General features: G+C 39.4%; 1 protein-coding gene across 1 annotated transcript in view; it reads right to left on the minus strand.

Moving 5' to 3' along the window:
- The window catches only part of LOC127409945 (nesprin-2-like), a 135,894-nt gene that overhangs the window by 74,984 nt on the left and 48,266 nt on the right, over window positions 1–12,644 (minus strand). Inside the window, exons 39-42 of the mRNA XM_051644937.1 lie at window positions 12,032–12,298; window positions 3,309–5,459; window positions 1,168–1,350; window positions 576–731 (exon numbers count right to left, since the gene is read on the minus strand). Coding sequence (XP_051500897.1) covers window positions 576–731; window positions 1,168–1,350; window positions 3,309–5,459; window positions 12,032–12,298 — 2,757 coding nt within the window. The remainder of the gene's footprint in view (window positions 1–575; window positions 732–1,167; window positions 1,351–3,308; window positions 5,460–12,031; window positions 12,299–12,644) is intronic.

Below are 12,644 nucleotides of genomic sequence, written 5' to 3' on the forward strand. Positions count from 1 at the left end.
ATGAGGGTGAATAAATGAGAGAATTTTCATTTCTGGTTGAACTATTCTATTCCTTTAAATATGTTTTAATTTAATACAAATGGATTCCAAAAGTATGTGCAAAAGCAGCTGATTTATGTTATGAGAATTATTTGAGAATCTTCCAAAGAGCATCTTGTGTGTTTTAATGGAAGCAAGGAAATCTGACCTTCTGACCTTTCAAAACAAACTTAAAAGACATGATCTCAGCAAAATCAACCAACCATAAATTATGCTCTCCTATTTATGGATTTTTCATCGATTTAGGAATACAAAGTTTGAAATCAAAAGTACAGACTAGAACAGAGATGAAAGCAAGACAGTGAAACAAAAAGTTTTAAGTTTTTTTTTTTTTTTAGAAACTCCATTAACAATAACCAGTCAAGCACTCAAGAAAGAGATGTCTTAGATGTTTCATGAAGGCAGTGAGGGACTCAGCTGCTCAGGGCTTGTTTCAGTAGTGGCAAACTAGATCTTGAAGACTGATCACATCTTTTCACTGTACTGCTGTTTGTAGGGTTTTGGAGAAGCCAAAGTAATGATGGAATGTTCTGTACCTCTGCTTCTTCCAGCTGATGAGTCATACGTGTAAGGCTCAATTGGGCTTGCTGGTTCCGGCATCTGCAAACCCGCAGGACAGTCCATGCCAGACTGGCCTCTGACTCTGTGAATAACGAGTTAAGACACCAGGCATCCTCTCTTGACCTGGTTTCCTATGAGAATTAAAGTATTACAATTTGAATGTAAATTTAACTTGAGTGAGAAATTTAAAACACAGACAGACAGAAAAAAAATTATATAACAACTACAGTAAAAAGCAGCACAGAGCACAGAAATCCCAATAAACTCCTTCCTGTGCAATTTCCTCCCAAAGCCCAAGAGAGGTTCACAGCCATCAAGTCAAAGATAAAGACTGGAATAATCTGATATCAGTGAGTTCATAAGTTCTTGCATTTGAGGGCAAAAGTAAGTCTAAGTTTAAACCGCTAACAAACACTTTATGCAAAAAGTAATGTTGCTGAAAAATGTTGCTATTTTTCTGCTTAATGCCCAAATGTTAATTACACTGCAGTTGCTATAGTTCTTTAAGTTGAACCTTGAATTTTTCCGAAACAGAATCCACACAATGTGTTCACATACTTTACGTACCTCAGAAACATTACTGGTTACCAGGAGTGGCTGAACATTAGTAACAGTGTCCACAAAAGTGGCCCACACCCTGGACTGCTCTACATGCCTTGTTTTATCCTCACCATCTGCTCCTGATCCTCTGTTTTGGGATGTTTTGTACAAGACAAATCGATCTGAATTGGCTCTGTGCATGTCTTCAGACTAGAAAAAAAAAAAAAAAAAAAAAAAAAAAAAAGGCAAAAGGGTTGATTCATATTTCAGCGCAAAAGTTCCCCATACCACAGCTTGCATCTGCTCTCTTTAAAAGGAGAAAACACAGCTCTACTCTCGACTCTGTTATTCACAGATTCAGAAGAAACAGGAATTCTGCCCCGTTGGGAACAGCGTCTTCCCTGTTGAAGGCGTGGTGTTCCCTGAGGCCTCAACACACTCAAGAAAAGCAGTGTTGCAGGATCTACTGCCAACATAGAGCAGCTGGCACAAGGAAGCCAAGTTTCCACTCAGAAACAACAATTTCTAAATTAAAAAACATATTAACTTATAAATTATTCTACTATTATTTGATGCTGCTGTGTGAGAAGTCCAAAATATTATGTATGGCTATATGTGTAGAATGTAGAACAGCAGTGATTCTGATAAATCTGAGCAATCTGATAAATCAGTAATATTTAAAAAAAACACAATTTGGAAATAAAACCGCAACAATCTCAAAAACTCACACCTTCATGAAGTCATATTTTGTTGCAATTATCAAAGAAGCATATATCATGGCTAACATTAAACATAAAATACATTACTAAGTCAAAAAGGCAGTTAAGTATTAAGGACCAACATTTTGCCTTACATGTCAACAGATTTAGGTGCAAAGGTTTATGGACTGTTTTTCTGGAAATTGTTGTTTTATAAGAGACAACACTGACGAATGTTAAACTTTTCAACTAACTTCTAAAACATTATTAGTGCACATTATTAAATTGTACATTGCACATTGAATTTCGGTCCTTTCCATAGCTGGGAATAATTTAAGCATATTCAGATTTGGAGAGTTCAAGCACCTTGCACATTCTAAAAGAAATTAACCTAATTTTCAATAGAGCTATTAATTTTTCTTTCTGATTTTAACAAATGTTTTCTTTAAATGAACAGTTAATGACGCAAAATGTACGATTTTAAAACACCACACAAAAGTTATTACAAATGGCTTCTTCCTGAATCCTGTTAAGTTAAACAAAAGCAGTGTTTGAATGAAAATTACCTTAGTGTTTGAATTAAAAACTTGAAAAGCATTCTGAAGTTGAGTGGAAACACATCCTCTGGGCCAAACTTAGTGATAGTTAACCAAAAAATTCTCTCATCATTTACTCACTCTCATGCCATCATAGATGTGTACAATTTTGTTTCTTCTGCTGAATACAAAGATTTTTAGTAGAATATTTCAGCTCTGTAGATCCATACCATGCAGTGAATGGTGACCAAAATTAAATCTCCAAAAAGCATATAAAAGCAGCATAAAAGTAATCCATAAGTGGTTAAATCCATGTCTTCAGAAGAGATATGATAGGTGTGGGTAAGAAACAGATCAATATTAAAGTCCTTTTTACTATAAATCTCCACTTTCATATTCTTCTTCTTTTGTTTTAAGCGATTCACATTCTTCATGCATATCGCCACCTACTGGGCAGGGAGAAATTATAGTAAAAAAAAAATCACTTAAATATTGATCTGTTTCTTACCCACACCTATCATATCACTTCTAAAGACATGGATTTAACTACTGGAGTCTAGTTATAGATTACTTGTTTGCTGCCTTTATGCGCTTTTTGTAGATTCAAAGTTTTGGTCACCATTCACCTGCATTGAAAGGACCTACAGAGCTGAGGTATTCTACTAAAAATCTTCTTTTGTGTTCTGCAGAAGAAAGTCATGCACATCTGTGATAGCATGAGGGTGAATAAATGATAAGAGAATTATCATTTTTGGGTGAACTATCCCTTTAATAGTTAATCAGTCACATGGGTACTTAACGTTACCACCTCGCTTATGGGCTTTTTAAGTGCTTGGAAAGTGATGTCATTCATGCTGTAGATTGGTGCATTCATTTCATTATTCATTTATGAGTCCCTTCACATGAAAATAAAAACATCTAAAATGAATCCTACCTGCAAAAGAAAACTGCTCTCTAAATCTTCTGTCCTCTGTGCTTCAGCGTAGTTACTGAATTGTGTCTCTGATGGGACAGTGATAGGATTTTGAGTTGTACACTCAGCGATCACAACAGGTGACGCATCTGCTGACATTGATTCAGAGGTCTCTGCATGTACTGACTTTACAGATTCCTCTGCTGTTAAGACCACATCATCTGGAGTAAGGTCAGTGACAGATTTAGAGATGGTACCTGCCACTGAATGTCTATTCTCAGTTTCTGTTTGTAAGAGATTCAAACTATGTTTCTGTATGGTGCCCATAGCTCCTAAAGGTTTGCATTCTGTATTCTGTGTACACTCAGCTCTCACAAAAGTTGAAACATCCATTGGCATTGATTTCGAGACATCTGTATGTGCTGACTGCAGTGATTCTACTGCTATGAAGATAGCAGCATCTGGAGAGCCTGTGGTATTGGTATGGGCAGCTCCAGCATGAGAAATACCAACTGTCTCTGTATGTTTGTCATTAGTCTCTATTTGTAGTAGATTTTCGGTATCTTCATTCAAGGTGTTCATAGCTCCTGGTAGTTTGCATTCTGTATCCAATGACATTCCAGTGTCTGAAGACACAGTCAGTGATGTATCTGTGGTGTCCACCAGTCTTGTCTCAAATGTTTGAGGGCATATTGAATCAGTTGTGTTTGTATGTTTGGAAATTGGAGTCTTCAACTTATAATTACTAACATTTGTTGTTGGTTCTATGCCAATTGCTTTGTTGTTCTTTTTCCTTCTTTCAATAACATTTGGAGGGTTTTGTGTGTCATCTTCTAAGTTTGAGAGCTCTTTGTCTGGTGCATTTGTGTTTTTGTCACTGGTGACCTCTGCCTCAAGACTCTCCACCATTGTAACATCATGCTTGAGAACCAAAGACATCAAATCACTGTCTTTTCCAGTGTCGACATCCATTTGGCTTGATAAGTCAGCAATTATAACTGCATGTTGGTCTTCTACAATCTGATGTGACTCCTCTTTTCGACCTTTTATAATGTCAATCTCCATGACCTCAGAGGTCTTTAGTGGCTGCATCACTGTAGTTTCCCTATGTCCTGGCTGTACCAATCCCACATGTGGAATTTCACACATGTCTTCCTGAGATTCAGTATTAACATTCTTTGATTCAGAGATTCTTGTTCTCACATTATCCATTTCTAAAAGGCTTATTTCAGAGTCTTGGCATCCAGGATTCCCAGTGCGAGAAGAGCTACTCTGTTGATCCTTGACTTCTGAATAAGAGAATTCGCCTCTGTGGGCAGAGCCCTCAGGACCCCCACATTCTGTTGTCTGCAGTGGCCAGTAACGGTCTAACTGTAATGTAGGTGAATCAACATCCAAAATGATGGTAAACACTTTATTTGCAGTTCCAGTGCTTGCATCATTCTCTGGGTGTGAAACCATGGGATCAGAGCAAGCTGAGACTAATCTTGGAGTTGAAGAGTCCTTCTCTGGTTTAGGCCTGGAATCAAGCTCAAGAGCAAAAGCTCTCTGAGTAGGCTTAACTCTATCAGTGTGGTTGTTCTTATCAAACTGCAAATCTGATGAGGAAAGATAAGAGTCCAAAATAATAGTGGCAATCCGCTTTGGAGGCAGTAAATCAGAAGAATTTTCTTCATCTACAGCTACATCAACACATTGCTTGGCTTCCAAATGCTCCAGTCCATTCTCTGATCTCTCTGCGGTCTCATAATGAACATCTGAAACAGTGTCCCACTGAGTTGCAGAATCTGATATGCCTTGTGCCAGAGGGTTCTGGTTGGGTTTAGAGATATCCGAGTTCAGTACTAAGGTTAAGATGGGCTTTGGGGCTTCTGGGTTGAGTGCACTATCACAGAAAGAACCATAAGTGACACTTGATTTTACACCTGTACCGTCAGTGGTCTCCCTGTGGTCTCCTCGTATTGCAGGTCCAGTTTCATCCCTCTCTACAGATCCAGACATTAATTTCTGCTTATCTGTGTCCTGGGCTGGTCGGAGATTCTCAACATCTGTTGGTGCTTTTTGGGTTGAGCCAGATAAACGCGATGCATTTGGCATTGCAATATTTTCCTCAGTGCTCATGATATTTACAGTCGTGCGATCCATGTCATTTGCTGCACTGTCAGTGGCCACCTGCACAACAAGTAAACATAACCACTATGACCCAATATTAACAATACTAAAATTGTATGGTTATATAGCAATACTCAATGAATACTGCAGTCTTAAATGTTCATATGAAATTACATCTGTGTCATAGTGTCTGAATCAAATAAGCAGCACACATAAAAAAAGATCCTTAGTTTTTTTTTTTTTTATGGGCTTTCTACCATATATATAAAAGTTGAACATGACATCTATAAAAAATTAAAAATAAAAACAAAGGCCCATTATGTTGTGGGCACAAACAATACCCACTGTGCCAGGGTTATTATAGTTTTGAATTACATTTTTGAGATTTTATTTGTATTTTATTTTCAATTTGTCCATTCAAATTATTATTATTATTTTTTATTTTATTTTTTTAGTACATTCAGTTAATTATTTATTTATTATTTGTTTGTTATTTTATGTTTGCCAAGATTAATCTGCCCAAAAGAAAGACCCTAGACAATAGTGACATTTTCATGTTTAATGAAAGTGGATTTTAAGGGTTTCAAATTTTACTAAAACTATAATTAATTTTTGGTTATTTTTATTTTAGTTTAGTTTGAAGTCATGAAAATTTGAGTTTCAGTTTTTCCCATACAGTTTTTATTTTGATTTAAGTTATGTTTCCATTTAGTTTTAGTTAAATGACAATAAAACTGCTCTGGGCCAAACCTTTTGAAAAGGCTCTTTATAGACCACATCCACACTAATACTAATACGGAACACGAGGACAATTGCGTTTCAGAATGTACATGGAATGGCGATTTTTCGCAAAAGCAGTAAAGAGATTTAAGAGTTCTCATACATTTTAGTGTGAACAAGCAACTTTTGGAAAACACTTGAAAACAGCAGTGTGGATGGAGAGCATTTTGAAAGAGAAAACGCTGTTTTAAAATGTATCCGGATTAATGTGCATGAAGCCGAAAACTCTGTTCTCCATTCCTAGAGATTATCAATCAGAACAGAGCAGAATAATGTAGATAATGCAGTCTAAAGATAAGCTTTGACATCAGAAAAGGTTAAGTGGTGTGTCACACAGAAAAACAAGTAATATCCTGCATACTCTCAGAGAAAAAGTAAAAAACAAGCACTTAATGCAGTGAGGTGGCATTCTACGCTAATGGCTCTACATGAAGCACAGAATTGGTAATCCATTTAGAAGCAGAGCAGGCTTTAGCAAGAACAGAGTGATTCTGTGCCCATACCAGGGTGGTAAACGATGAGGACTGTGTGTGTACTCAGTGACTTTACTCCACTAATCTCAGAGCCAGACTCACAAAAACAAGTGTATGTGTCAAAGAATATTCATAGACAGTGTTTCCACTTCAAAATTAATAAAACTTCAAAAAGTCTTTACCCTATACCGAAGCTTGTTCGGCAATGGGTTGCATAAATAATGATAAAATTGGGAACAAAACTAGTTTAAGCTAAATAAATGTGTCATGAGTTCTCTTTCTAACATTCGTCCGGTATCTCACTGTGGGTAACGCCTCGGGTGTGGCCAAAACTGGAAGCACCAATAACACCCTGTCTGTCAGGCCCGATCACACCTAAGAATTCCAATGCAACCTATGTATGCCTGGGGGTCAGGCATGCACAGGCTGCATTCACTAATCTCGAGTGTTGCTCACATTGTTCCCGTTTCATACAGAGAGTTTTGGAAACGAGGGTGCATGTCACGGTGTCGAATAATGGAGATCCCTATTTTTCTCCACTGCCAGCAGAGAAAGACCACCCACCCTAGCTGCAGGGACAGCACAGCTGGGGTGATCTCATGGACAAAGTCTCCTCTGATCTTCCTCCGCTCTTTGACTCAGCCACTTTGGTGGGGGACAGGGAAGAGGAGGATGACGACGCTGACGACTGTCTTTTGGAGGACGATGGCGAGGAGGATGAAGATGATGCTATTCTCCCCGCTCTTCCTCCTTCCCGGCCAGGTAGTGTGATGGACGATGGTTTGCTGAACAGGGAGAGCTGGACCTTATTGAGATGTGTAGGAGGGTGGCGGCCAAGCTCTCCATCGACTGGCCGTCACAGCAGACTGGCCAGGGTACAGAGAGGGATCTGTACAACAGCAAACGGCTACATTCTCGTTCTGCCCTGGTCAAACAATTAAATCCAGCCGTCCCAGCGTGCGTTGCGGAGATGCGTCGTTTTTGGGACAAGCATTTTTTGTACAGAGTGCCTGTTAAAGGTTTCTCTAGGCTCGATGTGCACGAAATGGAGGATCTAGGGATGTCCTGCCCTCCTCCAGTCAAGGCGCTGGTGGCAAATCACCTTCACCACGATTGTCGGGTGGCCTTTTCGTCTGATCCCCCTTCATTGCAGGGACAGACAGAGAGATCCTCTGCCTCCATTTACTATAAGAGCTACCAATCTTCAGCCCTAGCTATAAGGGCTCTTAGCGCCACCTCGCTCCTCACAGCATAACAGACCGAGTTGATGGAGGAGATGGGATGACAAATTCATGAGGGGGCACCAGATGCGGAATTGTGGGAAGAGATCTGCGTTATTGCGGATCTCAACCTACATGCATCAAGAGGAGCTTTTCAAGAGCTGCGGCTGCAGCATGGGTCTCGCCGTTGTGGGCGAACTGGCTATTTGGCTCAGTCTGTCTGGCCTGTCTGAGATGGAGAAGACAAATTTCCTAGATGACCCGGAGGATCCGAAAGACCTACGTGGCTACAGTGTCCACAATCCGACAGCAGTGTGATTTAAGGAAAAAAGATGGGGAGGCATTGAAACCTGCCTGCCCTGAAAATCCACTGCTTGCCCTCATTTTTTCCCCCCAGTAGAATCTTAACACAATATTTTCTTCAAGAATCCCAATGCTGCTCTTTTCCATTCAAAAACAGTTCATATTGACCACTGCTGTCAAGGTCCAAAGAGAAAAAAAAAAAAATCATTATAAAAATATCATAAAAGTAGTTCATACAACATATAGCTACTGTATGTCCCCAGAAAGCTTGTCATATGGACTACTGTTATGATGTCTTCATACTGAATCTTTAATAACAATTTATAGTATTTGTCCTTTATTAAGCTTGAGAGCTCCTGCTCACTATAAACTGTTATTCTATGTCAAGTCATAATCGGAGCTGAGCTTCCTTCCCTCCAGGACATCTATACCAGGTGGTGTGTGAAAAAAGCTCAGGAGGATAATCAGAGACTCCAGCCACCTGAACCATGGGCTGCTCTCACTGCTACCATCAGGCAGGCGGTATTGCAGTAAAAGGACCCGCACCAGCCGACTTCATGATAGCTTCTTCCCCCAAGCAATCAGACTTTTGAACTCTTGATCGATCACGATACATATATCAGCACCGCACTTTATTAGCCTCAGTCTGGACTCACATTTTATACTTCTCTTAATAACACACTGGCAACTGACTATCAACCGACAGCTGAATGTCAACACAACACTTCATATTATTTCCACTGATTACATGGGGGGAGGGTGGTACAGTATTTTTATTGTATACAGTCTTCTTATTTTGTGCATACTGTATATTGTATATTATTAGGTGTATATTGTGTTGTGTAACTGATGTGTAAACTGTTGTATGTAAATCAGTTGTTTATTGTAATTGTCATACTGCTATGTTGCTTGGAACCGCACCCAAGACTTTCATCCACTGTTGCACTTCTGTTTTCTGGTTGAGTGACAATAAAGGGATTTGATTTGATTGAAGTCAGGTCTAATGTTCTAGTTCTGATCTTGGTGAAAACACTCTACTTTGTGTTTTTTTATTTTTTTTTTTTATAGGTAATTTTCTTAGAAAATGTCAAGAGAATTTTCTAAAAAGCTACAAAAGCCTGCCAAATTACCACATTCATTCAATTCCTTTACAATATACACAAATTCACTCTGTCTTAAGCCTGACGTGCTGAAAACTGCTTCATTAATGTTTTAACATTCACAATTACGAATGACATATGAATCACGTACTGTACACGACATATTTTAAATTCCAAACGGCGAATTTCGCCAATAGGGTGTCAAAACCATTGGTTCCCATCATGGGATCTGGCCCTGGTCCTGAACACGCTTTCTCAGCCTCCCTTTGAGCCAGTTAAAAGTATAGAATTAGAGCTCCTTTTGCTAAAGGTAGCTTTATTATTGGCCTTAACAACTGCAAAGTGGGTTAGTTAACTACATGCTTTGTCAGTTAATCACTCTGGCATGCACTTTGCTGAGGATTCATTCAAAGAGTGTTTCTTAAAACTAATCCAGCCTTTGTGCCTAAGGTGAGCGGCTCCACGCTCAGCTGTAAGCCGGTTAATTTGCCAACTTTTCACCAGCCGCCTTTTTCCTCACTGGCGGACGAGCGACTTCACTGTTTGTGTCCAGTTCATACTCTACGTTTGTACGTGGAAAGAACAAAGGCATTGAGGAAGAGTAGCTTTTTGTTTCTTGGGCTGATTCTTGTAAAGGCAGACCCATATCATGACAGCGCCTGTCTCACTGGGTAGTGGAAGCTATTATATTAAGTTATAATAGTCTGGGGTTGTGACCTCCGGAGGGCTTGAGAGCTCATTCTACAAGAGGCATAGCTATGTCGTGGGCACTGTTTAGGGGCATTTCTGTCCAGGACATTTGTGCGGCTGCGAGTTGGGTGTCGTCCCACACTTTTGTCCAATTTTATAGACTGGATGTTACAGAACCATCATTGGCTCTTTTAATCCTTGGTGTGGGTGTGCAGTCTGCTGATGTGTAAAAAAAAAAAAAAAAGCAGTTAAAAGCACAAGTGTGCTTTTTGTTTTCCCCATCCAATCTTTTAGAATTTGTGGGGTTCTTATATTTTGGACATCTCAAGTCGGTTGACTGGTCTGCGTGTCTTGGCTACAGGTATATGGTGAGTTGGCTATATCCCATAGTGAGATAACAAACGAATGTTGAAAAGAGAACTTTAGGTTACTCACGTAACCCCGGTTCTCCGATAACAGGAGTGAGGTATCTGACCACACTTCCTTCCTTGCAATTATGCAGAGAAGAGATATGTGGAGAATTAAGTAGGCACCTATGGCAGTGGTTTATATTAGGGAGGTGGGACTCCCTCATCACTACTGTGATTGGTCTGTCAACTGACAGACAGGGTGTTATTGGTGCTTTCAGGATTGGCCACGCCCGAGGCGTTACCCATAGAGAGATTTCTCTCTCCTGTTATCAGAGAACCGGGGTCACGTGAGTAACTTAAAGTTATGTCTGACTATGTTCCATAGATTTCCTCTTTGCAGCTATTTGCTGTATGTTTCAATTTTCTGAGCTCTCAACCTGAGAGAGGAAATTTCTTAATTGCATCTACACACTGAAATAAGCTCCACCCTTGTCTTTGCCGTTAATTAAAATAAATATATATAATTATACACACACACGCACACACACATATATACTGTATACATAACATTAAAACCACCTGCCAAATATTGTGTAGCTCCCCCTCGTGATGCCAAAACAGCGCCAACCCACATCTCAGAACAGCATTCTGAGATGCTGTTCTGCTCACCACAATTGTACAGAGCGGTTATCTGAGTTACCGTAGACTTTGTCAGTTCTAACCAGTCTGGCCATTCTCTGTTGTCCTTTCTCATCAACAAGGCAATTCTGTCCACAGAACTGCCGCTCACTGTATGTTTTTTGTTTTTAGCACCATACTGAGTAAATTCTAGGCTGTTGTGTGTGAAAATCCCAGGAGATCAGCAGTTACAGAAATACTCAAACCAGCCCGTCCGGCACGAAAAATCATCTATGTGATTATCTAATCAGCCAATCATGTGGCAGCAGAGCAGTGCATAAAAACATGCAGATAGGGGTCAGGAGCTTCAGTTAATGCTAACATCAACCATCAGAATGGGGAAAAACGTGATTTGGGCCGTGGCATGATTGTTGGTGCCAGATGGGCTGATTTGAGTATTTCTGTAACTGCTGATCTCCTGATCTTCTGTACAATTGTGGTGAGAAGAATATCATCGCAGAATGCTATTCTGAGATGCAGTTTGGTGCTGTTTTGGCAGCACAAGGGGGACCTTCACAATATTAGGCAGGTGGTTTTAATGTTGTGGCTGATCGGTGTATAGACACACACACACACACACACACACACACACACACGTGGCCAAATCAAAGCAATGCTGATATAGGGCCAAATTAAAACTTTTGCTCATGTAATATTGCTTATATATATATATATATATATATATACACACACACACACACACACACACAGTATAAATATATAAATATTTCCTGAATCATGCTGTAGGTAGCTCTATGTTTCAAAATGTATGGCATTTGTTCAAAAAAAAAAAAAAAAATAATTTCTGGATTGCAACACGCACATTAAAGAACACACCCTTAAAATCTTTTTTTTTTTTTAACATAAGCTTTGCACACACTTGCTCTTCCATTCATACAGAGATTGTCATAATTATAATATTTATTACATTGTAATTAACTTAATTTGTTTACATCATGCTCCTCAAATGAAAACTGTATGTTGGCAAAGTTGAAGTTTAACCTGCTAAACCTGTTGGTTTTCAAACACATCACTTGCCTGAACTGAATAGAGCTCCTCTGGGGATAGTCCAAGCTGCTGAAATTCATTCCACTCTACAAAGCTTTTAACTGGCTCAGAGTTCCCACCCCAAGTGCCCACCTCTTCCAGAGTCCTCTTCAGGGCTGATGTCTTTCCAAACAGTGTCTGAATGTCCTGGGAAAGAGCGGTCTGACCTTCTGAAGTGCAGGTTTTCAGTAGGACATCAGTTAGTTTCTCAATCTCCAGCAGGTTTCTGCCCTCTTGTTCTACAGCTTGAAGCAAGGCCTACCGAGAACCCACAAAAGGCAGTTAGTCTAATGATTAATTAATAAATACCCTCATAAAGTTCCAAACCAATATGACTTACATTTCATCCATGGAACACAAAAGGAGATGTTAGGCAGAATGTTAGTCACCATTTACCTTCTTTGCATCTTTTCTATCCATATAAAGAAAATGAATGGTGACTGAGGCTGTCAGTTTCGAAAATTCTGCCTAAGATCTTCTTTTGTGTTTGATGGAAGAAAGTCATATGGATTGGAAGAACATGAGGGTAAGTTTATTATGACATTTCATTTTTAGGTTAATTATCCTTTTAAGGATATGATGAGTCAAATAAAATAAAAAAATT

This window comes from Myxocyprinus asiaticus, chromosome 19, assembly GCF_019703515.2.
Source record: "Myxocyprinus asiaticus isolate MX2 ecotype Aquarium Trade chromosome 19, UBuf_Myxa_2, whole genome shotgun sequence".
NCBI classification, from domain to species: Eukaryota; Metazoa; Chordata; class Actinopteri; order Cypriniformes; family Catostomidae; genus Myxocyprinus; species Myxocyprinus asiaticus.